At 37.0% G+C, this 22417-nt stretch overlaps 2 protein-coding genes across 2 annotated transcripts; both read right to left on the reverse strand.

Annotated features, from left to right (window-relative positions):
• Positions 1 to 1488: 1488 nt before the first annotated feature.
• Positions 1489 to 15892, reverse strand: LOC102222919 (matrix remodeling-associated protein 8). The gene is made up of 10 exons (XM_023341230.1): positions 15649 to 15892; positions 9690 to 9716; positions 9304 to 9603; positions 8070 to 8171; positions 7535 to 7996; positions 4326 to 4490; positions 4187 to 4217; positions 3466 to 3545; positions 3301 to 3354; positions 1489 to 3222 (listed from the first exon to the last, which is right to left on the reverse strand). Exons 1-10 carry the CDS (start codon positions 15674 to 15676, stop codon positions 3197 to 3199), a joined length of 1275 nt encoding a protein of 424 aa, XP_023196998.1. The 5' UTR covers positions 15677 to 15892; the 3' UTR covers positions 1489 to 3196.
• Positions 15893 to 17663: 1771 nt separating this feature from the next.
• Positions 17664 to 20285, reverse strand: aurkaip1 (aurora kinase A interacting protein 1). Its single transcript, XM_014474989.2, has 4 exons — positions 20198 to 20285; positions 19436 to 19535; positions 18036 to 18472; positions 17664 to 17942 (listed from the first exon to the last, which is right to left on the reverse strand). Exons 2-4 carry the CDS (start codon positions 19482 to 19484, stop codon positions 17826 to 17828), a joined length of 603 nt encoding a protein of 200 aa, XP_014330475.2. The 5' UTR covers positions 19485 to 19535; positions 20198 to 20285; the 3' UTR covers positions 17664 to 17825.
• Positions 20286 to 22417: the final 2132 nt, after the last annotated feature.

The raw sequence follows: 22417 nt of genomic DNA on the forward strand, positions 1-22417 counted from the left end.
TAACTTTACAGTTTTGGCCCCGTTTCAAAAAGTCTGATTAAGATTATTATGGCTTACAGCTAAAGACAAACCAAAAGTCAAATTTCTGAGAAAATCTAAATATTTTAAATGACCAAACAAGTACTTCTAATACATTCATCTCAGCCTACTGTAAAATATTATATTTAACAAACTCAAATATATATTCTATGAGCATGAGTCACATTAAACTTAAACATGCTTTTCATTAAGTACACATATTTATTTGTATTTTTTTTATTGGTATGATATCATTTTCTAATTTTACATGTCATGTTTTCATTAGCTGTAAATGGACAATTAACAGAAACCAAGACTTTGAAACATCTGTGTATAAATTATCTATATAATGTGTTTTTTCTTACAGATACAATTCCTAAGATATTAGTGTAGCTCAGATTATCTTCCTCTGGACAATACTCTAGGTTCTCTGTGGGACTCAGGCCAGTTTACCCAGTCAAACCAGTTACTGGTAGTTTTAGGGTACCAAGCCATGGTGGAAACTGGAATCAGAATCTCCATGAAGCTTTCCTGTCTAAAATGTGCCAGTCGATAACAATGTTGACTTTGGACTTGATAAAACTCGGTGGGTCAACACCTGAACTGACACGGCTCCCAAAACTTAAACTTATGTTACAAATGAAATGAAAAATTCCCTTTAATCTAAAAGTCCTTCGTCCTTTTTCTCCTTAGCCCAGGTAAGACGGTTCCAATGTTGTTTCTGATTCAGAAGCAGATCAATGAATGTCATCGTTCAAATCCAAGTCCTGGATGTTTCTCTGCAGGGACATTTCTCTGGAAGAACTGACTCTGGCCACAGTTTACGCCTTGCAAATCTTCTCCAGATTCAGCAGATGGGCTTTGCTTTTACTCATGAGTCTTTGTCCACCTCACTTTTTTCCTTCCACTCAACTTTCAATCCTTGCTGCTTGTCCTTTTTTGTCAGTAGCTGCTGAAATATTTTAAAATCAGTAGTCTTCCCATGATTGTGTAGTCCATAACATAACGTTTCTTAATTTAAAAGTCAGTATTATGATCAGTTTTTGTAAAAAAAAAAAAAAGTAAATTTTTTGTTTTGATTTTAATTGAATTATTTTATTAATTTTAATAAACATTTTAATTACATTTAATTAAATTTTAAATTGAAACTAAAATTATTAATTAAATTTTTTAATTCAATTTTATTTTAGGAAAAAAACCATTTTAAAAATCTTGAAAATTTTTAATTTGGAATTTTATTGATACAGGTCATAATCATCACAATTTAAAAATGAAATAAAACAAGGATTTTAGATATATCTGTGTGTAACGAAACAAAATATTGTATGAGAATAAAATAGATTCGATTTTTAAATTAATTACTTGACATTTTGAATACATTTCAGTGACCAAAGAGCTAAATTTTATGATTTATCTTTAGACCACAGTTACATCTTTTTCCGAGCTCTGTTAATTAATCCAAAGAAAATATTTGAAATGAAAGAAAATCTTTATTTCAGAGAAACAGGCACTGCAAATAATTGACAGACTGGGCTATCGCTTGTGATTTACAATAACAGACACAAATACCTGACAGAAGCTACACAGTTCATAGTAAATGTAAGCTTGGCATGCAGGTTACCTTAATAAAATTAGTCATGTACTAACCAGGTCATGACATCTTCAAGTCCCCAATTTAATCTTTTACTGTAATATTCAGATATTTCCTGAGTTTCCACTGACTGAACCCTCAGTTCTGATCACTGTTAGTTAGAAATAAATGAATTTTCCTTTTGAGGAAAAACTTTTAAATGGGAAGTTTGAGGAAGAAAATAAGTTGGGGTTCTTTATTTGTTCATTAAAAGACATACAAATACCTGGATGAGCTTCGCCATGTGCACACAAACCCTCTACAAACTTTCATTTTGGGCCATATCAAAATTGAAGTTAAATATTTGTGCCAGAATGTATTGATAAAACCCATTAAACTGTTAAAATATTAATAATTAGCTGTCCCTTCACTATTTTGTGATTGCTTTTGTGTTATTTTGAAATCAAAATCGCAGATTTTGTGGTGCCCATTCAGCAATATTTGTGAGGAATGTTTATGACATTTGCGTTAGTGTATGACGTTAAATATGACTTTTTATCACTCACCTTATCAGTCATGGACTGTAACTTCCCAATAACCTCCAAGTTTTAGCAGCTAATATTTTTTACCCTCCACAAAATGAGTTTGCAGGCCATAATCTGCATCTCAATCTCAAAACATTGCCATGTCAGAGTCAGAACTGAGCTAATTCACCCTGATGCTGCACATATTTGTGAATTATAATAACCAAAAGAGTTAGATGTGAAGCTAGATGAGCACATTAAATAAAGTAAACTGCTGCATTTGGAAGAAATATGTGTTGTGGTCGACTTAGGCTTCCGGAGGTGAACGTTTTTTGCCTTCCCAACACTGGGGGGCACTCATTCCCCAATGGACTGGACAAGCAGATAAGCATTAAAACCTCCCAACTAAATAACACCCTGGGCTGAGAACCACACTGCCCGTATTAAGGTTAATCACTTAAACATGTATCTCAATCATAAACTGACCGTATATTTTATTTTTATCATAGCTTTTTGGCTTTTGACTCAGCTTGAGGTGTTAGCTTTAATGTTTTAATTATTGACTTGTTTTTGTCTGTTTTATTTGTTTTGGGGAACAGGACTTTTCCCAATAGTGTTACTTTAAAGTGCTCTATAAATAAGACCGAATTGTATTGTATTGTGTAGTTTACATATTACAGTACAGCTGAATTTCTGCAAAAGATTGAAAGTAAAAAAAATTTAGAAAATAAAAAAAAGAGTGATCTGAGAGCATGCATAGCACATATCGCAAAAAACTGAATGCTTTTAAACAACAATAACTGAAAAAAATAAATGTGGACAAAATCTAGCTAACCATATAGTTTTGTTGATCAAACTGCAAGCTGTACATATATAAGAAAAAGGGGGTAAAAAAGAAACAGTAAAGCCTTTAAACGTGGAAAAGCTTTGTTTGCTCTTGTTACAGCAGAGGGAGTAATCCTCCTGTGTTTTCTCCTGGATTTCCTGTGTCATTATTTTATTTTTTTCCTTCTTTCTCTCCGTCGTTCTTTACGCCGCCAGTGTTTGCCCTGGACCTGCCAGCAGCATCTTAGAAATGCCTCGCTCACTTCCACATCTTCCCATCGAATTCTGCAAGAAAAAGAGGACAGTCTTCAGCTTTCGGTGTCTGCTTGTGTTTTCCTGCACTTGCATTGAAAAATGTCTCACCCTTATTGCACTCTTTCACCATATCTCTTTCTTTCAGTAGGTTGTTTTTGAATTCTGTGGAGTCGGGAGAAAACACATGGGTAACCAGACAAAAAAAAAAGCACATTAGTAGCCAGAAGAAGTCACGTGCATTTGCTGCTTGAGGATAAATTAGGTTCAGTGTACCTGAATTCAAGGAGTCTTGGTTGTAAGTCCTCATCTCTGTGCAGTCTAATGCTATCTCACCTTCACTGATCATAGTCCCCCTGCAAACACATAAGGTAAGGTCATTTTATTTCTATAGCACATTTTCAGCAACAAGGCAATACGAAGTGCTTTACAGGAATTAAAAGGAAATACAAACAAAATAACAAACCAAAGGAAAGAGCAAAAGAAGAAAAATAATCTAATGTTGATCTAAAGTATGTAAACTAGGTGCTCCTGTTCAGGGTGATAAGTATCCTCTGGTCTAATTCCTTTTGTGGGCTGGAAGAACAGGAGTCTTAAATGTAGATGCTAAGTTAGTCTTTCTGGATTCTAAGTTTGTTCTAATCCTTGTTCTGGGTTGCTAAATAACTGTGCTCTAAATTCGTAAAACTAATGAGTACTCCACAGTAAGTAATAATAAAAACTAAATGTTCCTGCTCTGGAAGAATTTTTTTTCTGGATTCTAAGTTTGTTCCAATTCCTTTTCTGGGCTGCATAATAATCTAAAAAACTAACCAAGAAGTACAATATTGGTCTAAATAGTGAGTACTCTACAGTTTCTTAAAAAAATAAGCTAAAGAGTGACTAATCTAATTCCTTTTCTGGGTTAAAATGAGTACTCCTTCACTACATAGGCACTCTTATTAGCATAACGTAAAAAGGAGAATATTTTAGTATTTAGTAAAGAACCATGTCTTACCCAACAGATCTACCCACTTCGTACTCCAACCCTGAAACAAGCAACCAGTGATCAGAATGAAAATACATTAAATATTCAGAGAAAACATCAAAATACAATGAAAGACTGCAGCTAAAAGCAAACAAAACAAACAGATTACCTCTCTTTTTCTGTCGCCTAGTCAACACGATGACAGCGATGACAATGAAAGCCAGCAGCAGGAAGGTTGCCAGGAAGTAGCCCAGGTGCTGCACGAAATAACCCCGTTGTTCAGGGAGGAAGACGTTTACCACACGGGGGCTGTCCTCTGAAACCTCCTCCGTCTCTGGAGGCAGAAAAAGGGGGGGGGAAATCAAACAAAGACTGTAGGAGGCATTTATCCTTTCCTCTGTTTATTGCCACCAGGGGGCGTATTTCATTTTGAGTTCTGAGTGTCTGATGGGGGATGGGGTTATTTAAAGTCAACCATGATTCTGCTCAGGTGTTAATGGGAAGAGGCAACAGTTTTCTACTGTGCTTGGTTTGGATTGATGTCGAATTTATGTGGATCTAAATGGAAATAGTTAGACAACAGACATTGTTCTGACAATAAATGACTTTATTATAAGTCAAACTGAAGATTGGCATGATGAATCTTAATTGAGCGCATGTAAAACCCACGCAACCAGTAGCCTAAAATATAGGATTTTAGCCGCTACAAGGACCTTCAGGAAAAGTGATGCAACTTTAACTGAAGAGATAACCATTTAAATGATAACAAGTTACTGTTAGTATAGCTTAAACTCTAATGCAAATCAGTGCATAATTGTGAAATGGAAGAAAAATGGTTTAAAAATATTTTTAGCCACCAAAATTCTGAAATGTGCAGCGTGCTTTGATGCCCATAAATAAAATCCAGTGCATTTAAATTTCCTTTAAATGCCACCTGATTAATAAATACAGTTAACATAAGAGGGGGAAGAAAGAGCTCTGCTCAGATGATACCGTAAGTGAAATATGTGCAAAATGTTATTTGTGGCAGAAACTAGGGCTGGTTATTATCATGAGCATAACATTCAAACATGGCGGAAGCAGCATTATGCTTGGGGAATGCTTTTCTCCAGTAGGGGAAGGGAAGCTGTTCAGAGCTGATGAGAAGAAGAAGATGGATGAAGCTAAATACAAAATAATTTTAAAAAACAAACAAAAACCTTGAGACTGATGCAGAGATCTAGACTCTTAACATATAGCAAGACATACGATGATTACTTTAAAATCAAAGCACATTCAAGTGTTGGGCTCAGTCAACACAGAGCTAAATCCAATTAAAAACATAAGATTTAGGTTTAGCAAGTATTCAAGTCCAGATGTGCAAAGCTTGTAAAGACACGCTGGGAAACATGCGGCTGTAATATATCAATATTACAGCCACATATACTTCATATATCTAAGAAATATTTACACTTAAAGGTGAAAAGGTTTAAAGGGTCTGAATACCTTTGGAAAGAAAACGCATCGAATAGTTCTTACTCCCTCCAGAGAAAAGGGGGAAAGTTAAATGTCAGAACGGCGTAATGGCTTCCAGGCCCGGTGTCATGCAGCTGTTATTTTTTTCTTCTCCTCAGTAAAAACACAGACTGACCAGAAAAGAGGAGAAATGTGAGGAAGCCGAGGCAATTTCAGTGATGTGGTCAGCCTGCGTGTCTGCATTAGTTTTCCATTCACAGCAATTTTTAAGTCTTCTCGCAAACACCCAGAAATCCAGCTGCTGCGTGAGTGGAAAATAAATCATTCAGCTCAGTGCTGGGCAGTAAACGGGCAACAGGATGAAGACAACTTTGTTTTTGTGATGAAAGCAAATCGTCCAGGTGGAGAAGAGAGGGGTTTTTTTGTCTTTCCTTGAAACTAGAAAGATGGCGTAACTGATTAGGAAACCTCTGGCTTCTGAAACCAGCCAAACGTGAAGAAAAAATAAAAGATAAAACACCTCCACCACCCACTGCTGGAGCTAATTATCAGCTGCCACTGTATAATGTACCTAATATGCATGCAAATGGAGACAAGTCTGAGGTCAGTGTCTCTGTGGAGTACAACTGACCTGCAGAGAGCCGGAGCCGCCCATTAACATCATCCTGACAGATCAGACGAGTCTGTTCGCGTCAAAGGCTATTTCACATATGCTGCTCGCAGAAACTCGCTCTCTCTTTTGTTTTTCATGTTGTTTTCTTTTGCTCAGCGGACCATGAATCATTTGCAAGTCAATGAACCGAAGAAAAGCATCTTCATTTTCAAAGACTGAGATTGAAGCTGAATTGTTGACAGCTTGCAAAATGTTTTCTTTGTGATAAGGAGGACACAGTCGGTTTGTACTTGACATGAGCGATTGCAGCGTGAAAAAGAAAAACTCTCCTGACATTTGTCGTTTCTGATAAAAAGTGCTAGGAAACCTGGGAGAGAGCAAACCGTTCGAGATTAGCTCGATGGCGTGGGAAGAGAGGCTGAACACCTCGTACAAATTTGGATCCCACGGCTCCACGTGTGCATTTCTTTTCCTCTCAGCGTAATTTATAGAGTTATTAAACGGGCTGGCAGCTATTGAGGAGGGGAGGAGAATCTATAGTCTGATATGCATTCAGCCTCGCTTTGTTCTTTCATGTAACAGCTGGCCCAAATGTAGAACAGATGTAGATGGACTTCCTCTGACTGCGAGTAAACATGGCCCTGCCAGACGCCGATACACATCAGCAGAGCAGCAGAGGCTGCTTGAGAAAGAATAAACAGCAGAGCCGATACCGCACTGGTCTAGACAGAGGGCCGGGACTTTCTGGAAAATTAGGTTAAAGGAGAACAAAAAGGCACGATATCCCCACCCTAACACCAAAATTGCAGCACTTTTTTTGGTCTGCTCCTTCAAGTAAGCGCAGTTAAAATGTGTGAAGCTACACAAAGCGTTGTAAAATATAAAACAGTTGGTGGGGAAATTTACACCACTTCCGCTGCAGGCGGTTTAAAGCTTCTGAAGAAAGAAAGGCAAAAAAAAAAAACTGATTCAAAAAATCCCACATTAGTGGTCATCAACCTACAGAAAGATTTGCCTCCTTTTCCTTTCACCTCTTCCTTTCTTTCTCACTCAACTGGTCTCTACATTCCTTCAACAGAACCTCCTCCCTCTTTAGCTCAAGCAGAAAAAACAGGGAGGACTGAGGAGAAACTTGGCAGGAGCAAAGTCTGAGTTAACTGACCAACTATGAGGGTAAATATGAAAAACACCCAGAGCAATCAACTCCCTCTGTCCACAATATTACCAGGAAGCCAAGAGAGGAAAACAGGAGAAGTAGATGCCCGAAAAACAAATCTCTGGTCGAACTCCCTTAAGCCTGACTCACTTACTTGGTTCCAGCTCATCGTTCAAGAAGATTCTCGGAGGCGTTGTGGGTTCACGCGGCAGCGAAGGTCCCACGGTCAGCCTGAAGATGCGCCTCTCGTGCAGACCGCAGTAGTGGTGGTGCAGGTTGCAGGAATACAGGCCTTTATCCTCAGGCATCAGGTCAGAGATGGACAGTGAGAAGTCGCCGTACGTGAATGCGTCCTCTGCCACCCTCATCTTGCTCTGGGCAAACAAAGGCCCGTAATCCCGTCGCTCTCCGGAGGCGTAGAGGTCCACCAGTCGATCAGCCTTGTTGGGACGCACCCCGGGGGGCTGGAAGTCCCAGTGCGCCACCTGCTGCTGGTCCTCCTGGAGGCCGTCTCTCCAGAGGGCCCGGCGGTTCACACAGGGCAGCACGATGGAGCTGCCCAGCAGCACCACCAACACATTCTTCTCTCCGTCCCAGTAGCGCTTCTCTTTCCGAGCTGGAAAAACCACATCATTGTGAATCTCAGCTGATAGTTTGAATTATTCTGCTGCACCGCCTGATGGCCTCACCTGACTTGGTGACGTTGAGCTGGATCTGAATGGACTCGTGAATCTGACAGTAGTGGTGGTGCAAGTTGCAGGTATAAACTCCTTTGTCTGTGTTTACAACATCTGAAAGACAACAAATAATTTAAAAAACACTCAACCACGGTTTCCCTCTATTATAAGCCTGGCGGGCCACCAGGCTTTACTTGCAACCCCGCCAGGCTAAGCATTGTATATCTATTTAATTTATGTTTTTAACGTTTGTCTCTTTAAATACTTTACAGTTGGTGGTTAGGGTTAGGTAATAACATAATTACCTAGTGATATTTTCCAAATTTTCTGTCAACTTTAAACATTTTCTAACTTATAACACGGTAGGCCGTTGGATGACAGCCCTACAGCGCCCCCTACCACCAGGCTCAGCTAGTTTTACTGGGGAAAACCCTGCTCAACAATTATTATAAATGTTTGCAAGTTGGGCTGCAAGTTATCAATTAATGATTTAATATAGAGTTGGTTGATCTGATCAATTGACTAATGATTAATTGATAAGCTGCTATTTTCTTAAAAACCACAGTTTTTTCCTGTATAAAGAGGGCAAACTGTCTTTCCATATCATAAATGGCTAAAATCTTCATAATATGCTGAATTAAAAAAAATTACATCATTCAGTTTTAGCGCTATTTTGTGTCAGATGTATTAAGTACTGACCGAATAAACAGAAAATTGTGCACTGCAAAAACACAAAATCTTACTAAGTAATTTTGTCTAGTTTCTAGTGCAAATATCTTAATACAAACTAACTTAAATGCAACTTTTCAGCAAGAAATAAGTGCTTGGTTTAAGTAAGTAATTCCTTACTATTTATATTGGCAGATAAATTAACTTGTAACATGGGAAAAATGTCTTGTTGCCAGTGACATAATCTGACAACGGAACATCAATATAAGGAATCATTGACATAAAACAAGCCTCTATAGCTTGCTAAAAATTTACTTATAAGTTATATTTGTCTTATGTGAAGTGTACTAAGATATTTGTTCTAGAAACTAGACCAAAAATACTTGGTAAAATGTTTTATTTTTGCAGCGAAGTTGGTTGACAGATACCCCAAAACACAGTTTTTGAGATAATAAAAACCCCCCAGCAATTTTCCATGTTTCACGCTGAAGTTTGCGAATGTAAACATAAAAAATTCAGCGGTTGTTAAAACTTTTACGAGGCACTGTAGCGCTACAGAAAACCAAAACAGCCTCACTGTTGATGATGAGCGAGAAGTTTCCGTCGGTGAAAGCCGAGTCCGGGATGGAGACGCGTCCCTTATTAAAGCCATTGTAAACCCTCTGCCGAGCTCCAGGCGACATGTCCAGAATCCGCTCCACCGAATATTCAGGGCTGCTGTGGAAGACGTCCCAGTGGACCACCCTCTGTCGGTCCTTCAGCCTGTCCTGGGTCCACACCATGCGGGGGCTGTGGCAGGGCAGGACGGCCTCGGAGCCTGCAGGGAGGGTGATGTTCTTGGCCTCCACCACAGCAGGCCTGCTGCTTTGACCCCAAGCTGACACAACGCATTAACACATTTACATAAATTCATTAGAAATTCGTCTTTCATGAAGACATTGCTCAGAAGGATGAATATTTTACCTTGTGGCAGGAAGAAAACGGCAAGAACTGGAAAAAAAAAGACATGGTGTTTAGATTTTGATGCTTTTATTAAAATCTTGTCCTGGGTTCTTTTGGGTCGGTCACTTCCCTCAGTGTGGCTTACTGGAGTAACAGCACCTTAGAAACAGAGGCGGTCCTAACCTGTTTAATTAATACACTGTGATAATGTCATAAAAATTTAATCAATTTAGTCAGAAGATTGGAGTTCTCTAAATCAAATTAGAATAAAAACCTGACCAAAATAGTCCTAATTCTGTTGGAAAAAACATAGCAAACTTCCAAAAAATATTTTTTTGCAACTAAGTGTAATTAACCTTGGAAAAATAAACACTCTTGACAAAATGTGAGTTATCACACTGAATAAAACACATAACATAGCTTCACAAACTTCTGTTGATGTGGAGGAAACTAATCTGTTCCACTGTTTAACCTGGCGTTATGCCTTCAAGACAATACACAGGGCAAAGCGGGCCAACCTCTACCGCCTGTCAGACACTGAGAAGGGCAAATTAACCCACCTTTGTTTCTCATCTATTCTTGAATTTCTTTATTTTGGGGCAAAATTTGTTGCTGTTTGATACATTTTAGCCTCATGTTGGATGTTGGATTCAGGCCACAGAGTTGCAGATAAATTTAAATTAAGTTCTCTAATACATGTGATAATCACAAAAAGAAGTTTGATAACATAATATACTAATAAATAAAACCTAGATTTGACAATTGTTTTTTGTATTTACTCAACTTATCTTTGACTGATATCAGAATTTATGATCCAAAAACATAAAAAATAGACATTTTTTTTAAGGGAGCAAATACTTTTTCACCACTTTGTGTCAGGCTCTGCCATCCTTAAAGCTGCAGTACTGCTTTTTGGATCTGCACTGCCAAGACAGTAAAAACTTTCTGATTCAGCAGATGTGGGTTCAGTTCAAAGTCACAGAAGAGAGAATGTAAAAAAAAAAAAAAAAACAATATGGTGAAACTAAAATCCCAAAGTGGAGTCACTCAGAAAAACATCCCTAAATACGTACAATATACCCTGGAAAATTTTATTGTTTGTATTTTCTTCTTCTGGTGACTTTCCTACTTGCTCACTTGCTATTTCTAATCACTCTGTGCTTTTTGGCTGTCTGTTTACTGAAAGGCCAGTGGAGGTGGATGCTGCCAGAGCACACAGAGCCTCTATTCATGGTGACAGCGGATGGCTTTCTGCAGGGCCGTGATCCTGCAGAGGCTCTAATTCAACCCACAGCCTGTTCTCCGACATCCAGCAACCTGACCAAACACCTGTGTTTCCTCTGGACATCCAATGAAAACACCAAGCCATAAAAACCCAAGTGCTGTTGCACGGTTTTGTAGCTTGTGTTGAATGTTCTTATTGGACAAGAAGAAAAAACATCTGGAAAACGCAGATTGAGGTCTGTGCATTGTTCAGTGTTTAAGAGTAACTATTGACTTTTGTAAATAGATCAAACTCTATTTTGTGCATATTTGAAGATTCTTTGGAAAAAATTACAGAATCTGTTGCATTGTAATCATTTTTTTTTTACATGAAACAGGGGGGAAAAACACAGAATCGGCCTGATAAAAACCTCTGACCCATTGTTTCCTACAACTTCTACAACACAGAATATTTTTAATGAGTTGCTAGACAAAAAAATCCCAGTTTACTTAGCTGGCTGTATGATGCATAGAGTGACACATGCGCCTCTCCCACTTCCTGTCAGCAGGCTGCTATTTTTCTCTAACTTACAAGAAAAATAAATTTTGGAAAGCAACATTTCTGGAGAATAAATACAAAAACAGACCAGATATGGAATCTAGAATGACTAATATTAGCTTTTCATTTTAGGGTGGAACATATAAAAGTGGCAACCGGCTTTTTTTTATAAGTCGGAAAAAGAAATAAATTTGGATTGTAAGTATAAAAATCTAAGTTTTGTAACATTTTAGCAGTCACAGTAATTACAGTAAAGTATTACATGCTTTGCATTTTAAACTAAAAACTTTCTTTGTTTTTTAATCGTATTTAAAACATTAGTTTACTTTAATTTCTATTATTTTCACAGAAAATTGTTTGAATTTTGCAGTAGGTTTGCACCGATTGCAGTTTTGTGGCCGATCTGATTTCTGTTTTTTCTTTCTTGTGTGTGTTTTTACTTATTATTACTCTTATTATTTTAACGTTATACTTATAGTATATTTTTTCTCATATTATTTTTCTTTATCTTTTCATCAACTTATTTTACTGTCATTTTTGTACAGCACTTTGGTGCAGTTTTAAGCCAGTTTTTAAAGTGCTATATAAATAAATTTGACATTGATCGCCGATTACCAATCTTTTAAAAAGCTTAACCTGCCAATTCCAATTTTGGACGATACCGATTTTATTTCGTATGAAATTTTGCTCATTATAGCAAGAAAGTTGCTGAATTGGCAACAATGGAGAGACAATTTTTAACTGTAATCTTGCAGACATGACCTGGTGGGCCGATCTGTCAGTCAAACCTGTTTTTCACTGGAGAGCAAATCAGGACAGCAGTTGATTTTTAGTCCTTTGCCAAAGTAGATAAGATTGGCTTCACATGTAAAATTGGTCAGTCACCGATCTCCTAAAGTTACGAAAATCTGCACCGATAAATCGGCTGCCCAACAAATCGGTGCACCCCTAGTATCCAGGTCTCATATTGTCACATATTTTAAACAAAAATGATCTGCCATGTGTTTTTAGACCTACAAATAACACAAAAAAACTTGTAAGATGCTGCAGGTATAGCTGAAAAACTCTGGGACTTTTTTATTACATTTCTAAAACGTAAAAATCTGATCTGGCAGCCGCGCCGACCCTACATACAACACCTCATTCTGGAAAACTTTACTGACTTATTTTCTTTCACTGAAGCATACTTTCATGCAGATGTTGAAACAAAAGTGCCTCAGCCCCTGTAATTGTCTCTTATAAAACACTGGCACTGACTCATCAGACTGTTTTAGAGGTTAACTACGTGCTACTGAATTACCGGAGATAATAACAGATATTTAGCAAATGGCTGCTGTCACTCGAACCGCATGAAGCAGAAGGAGAATCCTGAAAGGTAAAGAAAAGTGAAGTTGTAAAAAATAAATTTGATCTGTAAGCAGAAATGTTGTCATTCATGAGTTATGTGAGGGTGTGGGTTACTCATCATGTAGTCACAAGTCTAAGCGTGACAAATGTTTGTCTGCAGAGTCAGCTAGACATTCAAGCACAAACTGAGACATGGTGAGTGAATTGAAGACAGAGATGAGTTTTAGAAATAGCATTCAAGGTTAGCTTTATCAAAACATTTCCACCTAAAAACAAGGCATCTACATAAGTCTGAATGTCTTTAAAAACTTTTTTTATTTCAACAATTATATTTAAAAATTTTAATTCATATTATACAGATTCATTACATCCAGAGCGATATATTTCAAGTGTTTACTTTTGTAATTATACCTGATAGCTAAGTGTTGATTCAGTTTCTCTGATAATTACAATGTTCAGTTAAAACAATAATGCATATTTTTCATTCTCCGTGTAACTCTTGAATTGTCTTGGTTTCACAAATCTCTCGAGGCTGCAGTTTTTTTCTTCCACTTAACTTTCCATCAACCTTGTTGGACACAACATTTTGTGTACAGGCGACTTCTTATGCAATTACTCATTTTTTCTGTCTTTTTGATGAACAACCGTCAAGTCAGGAGTCTTCGCATTACTGTGTAAGCCATAACATAGTACAGTCATGTTCAATACGTTGCACATGAAAACCTCCTGGTTATTCCACCAAATACTGATTTCTGAACTCTTCCTGAGTTAAAACATTAGTATTGTAGTTTCTAAATGAATATGAACTTGTTTTTTTGTATTATTTGAGATCTGAAAGCACTGTGTCTTTTTCCTTATTTTGCCCATTTCTAATTTTCTGCAAATAAATACTAAGAAAATAAAATATCAAATAAAAGAACAATGTTCATTTTACTAAAACATATACCTATAAAATGTAAAATCAGAGAAATAGATCATTTTAAGCAGTCTCTTAATTTTAAGTCCCAATAAGTCTCGTTTGTCAGATTAAATATTATCTGCCTTTTAAAAATAACCTTAAAGTAGGTATTTAACATATGTTTCATTAAGTCCACATTTATGTTTTTTCCTAAATATATTCTTTTATTGATGTTTTAATTTTAAAAGTCATATTTTCATTAGCTGTAAGTGGAACATCATCACAATTAACAAAAATAAATCCTTTTAAATGTTTAATTCTGTGTAATTAATCAATACAATTTGTTTATCTTTGCGATAAAGTTGCTAAAATAAATGAACTTTGCATTAATATTCTAATTTATTGAACGTAAAAACATTTTTAGTGGTCTTGTGTGATGTGAAGAATGTTGTTTGTCATAAGGTGCAACAGCTGAATCAAACCTATAAAAATAAAAGCACTATTTGATGACATTGTGATGTGTGGGCCACTTTAAGCTGGACGGAGTGGGATGAAGGGTGACTGGTCTCAGAGTCTAAACACACTTATTCTTCTTTCCCTGTCATTTTCTGTCTCCAATGACTGGCTGCATGCAGCTACAGTCCAAATCCAAACAGCAGTTCTCATCTTTTCCAAGCTGCTCTGCTGTTTGTGGCCGATCATTAAAACAGACCCGACCATCATAAACATGCTGCGGATGAAACCCCCTCCTCCTGCTCCACGTCGCCCCGGACCCAGAGCGACCCACTTGTGGTGAAAACACTCATTACTGACACATATAATCACCGGCTGCTGGATTGTGCTGACTCCTGCTCTCAGTCTGCAGCTAACTGGAAACACATTGGGCTGAATCCATAAAAAAACCCAACATTGAGATCACTGCAAAAGTGCAAAAGCAGGACGGAGTCAGTCGTAGCCAAAACAGCCATGATGAAGGCTGAGGTTTATGTTTTATGAGTAAAAAACTCAATCTTTTTTATTCAGAACAGAAAATCTGAAAAGAGTTTGTTTCCTGAGACATAAATACATACAAAGGTCTATTTGAGATTTAATATATGAAAAACAACACCAGGAAGTTAACTAAATAACTTAGGAACTATTTTAGTAACTTAATGAAGTTTTATTATATATTTCCCAAATTAAGTTGGTGTTTTTCAGCTCTCTTTTTACACACAAAATACAGTAGACTTCTTAATACTACATGAGGTTAGGTGGCAGTAAAAGTTAAAAACCCAGTTTGTTTATAATGAATTATACAGAAAAAAACATTTTTATTTTGTTTAATTTCTATCCTGCATTATGGGCTTTTCTCAGTGTAATAACTCCCTAATTTCTCTGTTAGAAACACAGCAAAAGAAACAAAAAATGCCACCAGCACAACTGCAACAAAAGCAAAAAAAAAAAGGCCAGAAGCAACTATTGATTGAACCTAAAAAAGAAAGAAACTTGTATAAAAACTCAGTGTATCTAAAAAGTATTAATGCTAGGTTAACGATATATGCTTGTTGGGGGGGAAAATCAGCTCTTGTGAGGGTTTTATTTTATTACAGTCACCAATCAAGCATGAAACATGACGGGTTTCCGGATGAACACAGTAAAATATGGTTTTCTCTCAGCTGATCTGACCCTCCTGGGAGAAAAACACCTCAGTGTGTCATTTTCTGCTGCCCTAACCAGCATATTGTTAACCACAAAACACAAGTTTACATGTGGCCCTCTGTGTTGCTGCTGTCATCAGTGTAACTACCCACTTGTCATCAGATTTTATGACTTAATCTCTATTGTTTAAGTGGATATATATCTTGACAGCTTTTTCTTTCTTCGTAACCTGGATCCAATTAAAACAAACATTCCTTTGTGACTTTTTTCAAGTTCTGCAAGAATGATAAAAAAAATGAAAATTAAAAAAAACAACAACAAAACAAGGAACTTACTCAGTAGGAGATTCATATCTAGGCGCATCTTCTCCTCGGCGCTTGCAGCAGATGTGTGGCTCCGTCAGAGGTGGTGTTGTTGTGCACATCAGTTGAAACACTGAAGATTTTGCGAAGCTGCAGCTGGGTTCTGCTGGGTTCCTGCAGGCTGGAAGCTCCACAAGCTCCACCTTCACCAGGCCATGAAATTCAACCCTGCCACAGCTCCGGCCCGCTGGGCCACACACACACACACACCCCTACACACACACACCAACTTTTAAAAAAAGGTCATGAAAACAAAGAAAAGGTGCAAATATGTGTTTTAATCCCCATCTAAAAGACTCGCAAACACATTTATTCTTACAAGAGATATCACATTGTTTTTCTTTTACACTATAAACAAAACCTTATTCCAAGAAAATGTTTGTTTCTTTCCAAAGTCTCCGCATGAATGCTGTTGAAACATTTGCCCCCGACATTTTACAGCCTGTTGTTTGGACTCTGGTTTCTTTTCGCGCGTATTCCATGATAGTTTTTCCCAGATGGAAAAACTTCCCGTCTTCTTCTTTTTTTAAGTTAAACAAAACTCGCTCGTAGAAGTCCAGAAGAATCTTTGCAGATTTTTCCAAACTCATAAACCCATTATTAAAGGATTATCAAAATGCCTTTTGGAGACCGAACCACTCAAAACCAAATTATGTCACGTTTACTTAGTTTATGTAACGGCGCAATATCGCCATCTAGTGTATGGCACTAACAAAAATCACAACCTTTGAACCTAAACCACGAACTACATCTTATTTTATTTGCGGTTTAATTGATATATCGTCACAAAATAGCTCATAATTACAGTGGAAGGAAAGCGATATGGGTTTTCCAAGTCTTTAACGAAAGATCTGTAATCACTTCCATGTAATCGAATAGCCATAAATAAGAGTTGCTTCATTTTTAAAACCTCTGAATAAATATAGCTGATCCATGAAGGTCCAGAAAATTAACAGCATCGTGAAAACCAATGAATTAGACCGACTGGTTACCTACCTGATCTTTACGGCTGAGTGGAAAATGGAAATCCAATGCTGAAAGAAGCCAGTCCCTTTTCCACAAGCCATGCAGCAACCGTGGGAAAATAAAAGATGCTCTCCTTGGCTGAGAGCTAAATTAAATCTTCTGGCCGACATGCAATGCATTATGGGAATGTGGCAGAAACCTACCACTGCCCAAAATGTGAAACATGAAGCATCGTCATCATCTTCAGCAGGGACAGAGAGGAAGTTCAGAGTAAGATGAATGGAGATCAAAAAGTCCTGGAAGAAAACTTGTTTGAGGCTGGAATACACCACAGCATATTAATGTGTTAGATTGGCCCAGTCAAAGTACAAATCTAATTCAAATAAAGAATCGACTTCTTTATTAAATCAGTTTCATCGATTCTCCCCAATCTGACTGAATTTTGCCTTCTTTTTTTTTTGCAATCAAGAGTCGGTAAAGCTGGCAGAAAAATGGGATTGACTCATTTGGGATGAACATTAAAGCATGTCAGACATTTCAGACTTTTTATTTGTAGAATTATTTTTAAAAACTATCACATCAGGTTCTGTTCTGGGGACTACTGTGGAGCAATTAGGGATGACGGTGCAAAAAATTATTTTGCATAAAATCAATAGAATTAGAAACAACTCTGACCATACTCTACATGAGACTTCATAAGAAAAACAGCGTCTTTAGTCAGAGGCTTTTTCAAATTCACTGTAATACAGACTGCTGCAGCAGATTCATTGTGCCCACAGCCATCATCGTCTACAATAACTCTTTGGAAAAAAAATTAGTTAATATGAGTTACATTTAATTTCCCTTTGGGATCAATAAAATATTTCAAAATTTTCTCCCATGCCACCATTATCCTTTTTGTTTTGCTTTATCAAATTAACTGTTGTTTCTGACTGTAATATGACAAAATGTGAAAAAGTCAAAGGATTCTAAATAATTATTCAAAGTACTGGACGTAGAAAAAGGAACAAAAGAAAAACATGTTGAGTGAAATGAGAGTGAGATCTTTATTTAGACGATGAATTTGCAGAACTTAATCGAACCCGCAGGGATTATGACCTTATGACCTGGCGATGAAGAGAGGTGTTCAGGGTCAGCTGGTGGGAATGATGCAACACAGACTAAACATTTGTTTTTAGTGTTTCTCAGTTCCTTTTTTTTCCATGTTGTTTAATAAAGATCTTAGGTGCGGCCCAGCCGTCCGGAGCTTTCTTCAGTCCGGCTCGCTTCCATATCCTCTCAAGATCCTCCTCAAATCTTTTCTGCACACAACATAAATAACCAAGCTTATCTGACAAGAGCTCACACATAGAGAAAGACAACAGCAGGGCTACATTCAACCATTTGCTCCTCACCTGCTTTCTTCTCCCCCTGCTCTCCAAAACTTTCCTCTTCAAGAATTTAGTCCGTTTTTGCAGCTTCTTGTACTTATGCCGGTTCATCTTTCGCCGCCGGATCTCTAAAACATTCTTACATCTCATGGGTGTTGCTGAGCCCTCCCCGTCCTCCAAAACGGGCACAGAGATCGGCGGCAGCAGCTTCTCTTGCAGCAGCTCTACGTCTCCCTGCGGCGGCGCCGACTGCAGCAGCGGCGGTAGGGAGTAGCGGAGAGAGAGCCAGCTTTCCAGCGGACTCACCGAAAGCTTCCGTGGCACCAGAGCCTCTTCCAGCTCCGGCTCAAGCTGGACCCATCGCGGAGGAGGCGTGTTGTCTGCTGCTGTCGAGTAATTTCTTAGTTTCTGCTGTAGCGATGAGCAGGAAGATGGAATCCCTCCATGAACCTGAACTCCACCTGGGAATTAAAAGAGAAAGAGTAATTTAAGATGGTTTTCCAAAGTATGATCATTTCAACTCAATTTTTAAACTTCACACAATGCAACTGCAACCCTTTGTATCCAAACTTTTAGTGATGTGAAATGTTTGAGCACAGCTGCATAGGTAGATAATAAAAAACAGGTTTCTGTCATGTCCTTAATGCAACTGAGAAACATAAAAAAGGGCCAACTTTAAACTTATAGTCTTGCAGATTTTAGCTATCTTATACAGATTTAGAAATAAATGTTTACCCATTTTATACATGGTGTCAGACATAGAATGAGACGTAGTTTTTTACTGTCCCTTGGTAAGAGTATTGGGAAACTAAACGGTAGGAAACAATACTCCAAGAAAACTTAAGGGGTCAAAAAAGACTTGAGTTTAGTCAAGAGGTTCACATTCCAGGTCTACCCCAAACATAAAGCCACAATCAAAGATAAAATTCAGTTGTTAGAACAGCTGAGCAAAAATATAAAATAATATCCAACAGAGACAGAACCTGGTTCAACTTTCAATCTGAGAAGAGTTTAAGCTTTTCTTTTTCCACAAAGATGAATCATCAAACATTTCACTCTCTAAATGAACAAAGATATTAAAGATAAACCACTAAAAAGACCTGCAGCTTTAGTCGCAGTGGAAGGCAATTAGATGCATGCCACATGTGGAAAAATAATTTTAAATCATGCAATGTTTAGCTCACATTTTTAAGTAAGTGTTCCTTTTGAGATGTAGAAAAAGTCAAGGGCACATTAAATGATTAATGCCAGATTTTAGTACTGAAAAAGTTTTCCTGGAAAGCTGTTGGAACTATTATCACCAGGTAATAGCTACAGAGAAAAATACAATTTTTTTTTTCCTAAGCTTCAATTTTCTCAGGAGGCATATAGGAAAAAATTTAGAATAATAGTGAAATTTTTATTGTGTTTTTGTTGATACTTACTGGTTGTTCTACTTAATAAACGTGGGACAACTCTCAAGGCAAACATCATCAACGATCAACTAAATAAATTCATCAGTAATGGGTTGTTTCATCAGAGGTCCTGCAAACAAGATAGAGCTGAATTAGTCACAACTGCGTTGTCAAATTAAGCAAAACAAAGGATAAATACAATTAAACGGAGGTAATTAGAAAGAATAATGAAATGATCAGTCTTAGTTGTGTCCCTGCTGCATCACAGTTTATTCAGAAAGCGAGTAAAGGTTAATCTGATTGATTAGTTTATGAAGAGAGATTTACAAAATAAAGGCAAGAATATTTTGTTTCCAGCTCTCAAATTTAAGCAAACTATTCTGTCTTAAAACAATGCAAGAGTTATTTGCAGCTGGGTTTGTAGATCAGGGAATGTTGCGTAAAATAATCCAGACTGCGGATAATATATTTCACAGTGACACAAAATTAGCCAAATAAAATTCAGAGTATGCACAGACAGTAATGCAAATTGATCAAACAACAGAATAAAATAAACTGAAAGTAGAACCAGAGTCCATTCAGCCCTTTCCAAGCCAAGAAACCATAGCAATAACGGCATTTTTCGTATTTGAAAGGATGCTTTGCTACTAGCTATCCAGCTAACTGTGGATGCGGATTTAAAAATCGTTACATTACGGAATATTCCTCCATAAGAGTAATAAAGTCCCGTGTTAAACAGAACGACAACACAACTACTGACAATATATGAAATGAAAATAAATGTTACATTACCAAATATTTTCGTGACCGGGTTTCCTTGTCAATGTGACTTAGGAATTTAACTTCCGGTAGGTGCGACATGTGTTTACTACGTTTCCTGTTTCGACTACAGAACAATGGTTCCGCGAGAACCGAATGACGCCAATACCCTGAATTTGGACATGAACGAATGGCGGGCACAGCTAAATAAAAATTGTCGAGAGCTTACTCTGCCCGAGTCTGAAAAATGATTGATTATTGATAGACCTTTGAAAATGGGTTGCAATTATAGTGAAAATAATGAACTATAGCTTATTTCCATTTTTGTGGTTGTAGGGCAAACCGAAAAACATCACATTTACAAAATAATATGAAAAAAGTTTGTATATAATACACAGTCCGCTACCAAGCCTTAATAATCTAATACTCTCTTCTCACGTAGGCGTAACTATAAGTGACCAGAATATAAACAAGAGACCATTTTTAGTTTATGTTTTAAAGTAGTTTTGTATTTATTCCATATCTATAGTATTTGTATCTGGAATATAAGATGGCTGTGGAAGTATTGTGTCTAGATGTGAACCACCTCTTGATATAGACAATTATTTTGTGGATCTGATGGAGTTCAACAGTGTCTCAAGAAGAAACACTAATACATCACCACGCTTAACCAGAGAATGAGTTAAATTGTAGTTTTAAAAAGTTCTTCCTCCAAAATAAACGGAACGTTGAGGACAACAAACAGATATTTATCCTACACAATTACATGTTTATATGTTTAGCACTGTCTAAACAACACAGATTTTGAGCTACAGCAGTACATGTGAAAAAAACACATAAAAATATGTCATTCCACTTTAATCAAACCATCTTTAATATTAAATGAAAATAGCACAATATAGGACAGTCTTTAATTACATCAAATTACTATAAACCTATTAGAAAAATGTTTAAGGAAAATAATTTATGATCAGAACTATTTTAAGTGTATGATGTGACAATATCAACAGCAGATATGCCCATATTTTGTATTTATTTTTTTGTGAATTTGCATTATTGTGAACCTCTATGGAGACATGTTTCCACTGAGTCATTTGTTCCATGAGCAGATTTATTTTTAATCATGATTACATTAAGTTTCTTTGTGGCTATTTGACTTATGCCTGAAGTCGTCTGCTTCCCCTATTTGGTTCCGCATGTGAAACCTGGACTGTCAGAATCCTCTAATTTTATTCTGGGGGAATAAAATTCCCATCGAATCATTTAGTTAAAAGAAGTTTCTCTTTGGCTTTGTGAAGATTGTGTGTGCATGTGTGTGTTTGTAAAAACAATGTCCAGCAAACTTTAAACTTCTTGGGGTATTTATTTACAGTAAAAACAAGCAAAAACAAAACATTCATTTCATTGGAAATCCTGATGACTTAACTGTTGCCTACACTGGCTTTCTTTACACTGTCATTGTGTGATATAAGGCAACTGAAATGGTCAATGGGATGTACAGAGACATTTTCCCTTTTACAGTCTGAAAACCTTTAAAAATCTACAAAACTGTCAAAATAAAATCTGAAATCAAGAATACATGACATAAAACAACAGTAAATATTTAACTTGGCAGTAAACTTATGGTGTTGCTCCTCCCAATTGAAAATCCACCGGCTATAAATATATGTACTCCTGTCAAATTTATATATATGTACACAAAACCAGTAGCTTAGTTTGGATTTAGTCACTTTTAAAGCAAATAAATATACATGGTTTGATCATATTTGCATTGCAAACTTACTGCACTGAACAAGGTTAGAGCCCTGAAACAAGCTAGGCATCACAGGTAAAGACTACAATTACACCAAAGCAACATATACAAGCTGAATGACAAGACGCTGAGTGTTATCACCAGAGCGGTACCGTGTAACTCACACTTCACCAGGAACCAAGGAAAAAATAAAAACATGGTTAGAGAAAGACAGAAGTAAGAAAATAACATGACTATGACTATATTGGTCATACAGGCAGTGACTTATTACTACAGGCAATGCAACCAATTCTTCAGTTCCTCGAATCAAGTTTGACTATTATTTAATCTAATACAATTGATGTATTTTGGGAGGCGAGAATGTGGGTGGAAATATTGAGGTAACATAAACTTGAAGGCCAAGAAAACTTTAAGAGTATCAGTCGAGATTCATCTTTCCAGTAAACTGTTATCGTTTGCTAAATGTGCTTAATTTGGAGAAAGTAGATAGAAAGTGTCTT

This window comes from Xiphophorus maculatus, chromosome 1 (assembly GCF_002775205.1).
Source record: "Xiphophorus maculatus strain JP 163 A chromosome 1, X_maculatus-5.0-male, whole genome shotgun sequence".
NCBI classification, from domain to species: domain Eukaryota; kingdom Metazoa; phylum Chordata; class Actinopteri; order Cyprinodontiformes; family Poeciliidae; genus Xiphophorus; species Xiphophorus maculatus.

What these genes read in the sequence shown, in the direction of transcription:
- LOC102222919 (XM_023341230.1), bottom strand. Translation starts at nt 15,676, where the DNA reads ATGCGCCTAGATATGAATCTCCTACTGA. An exon ending in GCTCAACGTCACCAAGTCAG is followed by an intron (nt 7,997 to 8,069) that starts GTGAGGCCATCA and finishes TGGTTTTTCCAG; the next exon opens with CTCGGAAAGAGAAGCGCTAC. An exon ending in GAAGTGGGTAGATCTGTTGG is followed by an intron (nt 3,546 to 4,186) that starts GTAAGACATGGT and finishes ATGTGTTTGCAG; the next exon opens with GGGGACTATGATCAGTGAAG.
- aurkaip1 (XM_014474989.2), bottom strand. Translation starts at nt 19,484, where the DNA reads ATGATGTTTGCCTTGAGAGTTGTCCCACGTTTATTAAGTAGAACAACC. An exon ending in TTTATTAAGTAGAACAACCA is followed by an intron (nt 18,473 to 19,435) that starts GTAAGTATCAAC and finishes TTTAATTCCCAG; the next exon opens with GTGGAGTTCAGGTTCATGGA. An exon ending in GCAGGGGGAGAAGAAAGCAG is followed by an intron (nt 17,943 to 18,035) that starts GTGAGGAGCAAA and finishes TGTTGTGTGCAG; the next exon opens with AAAAGATTTGAGGAGGATCT.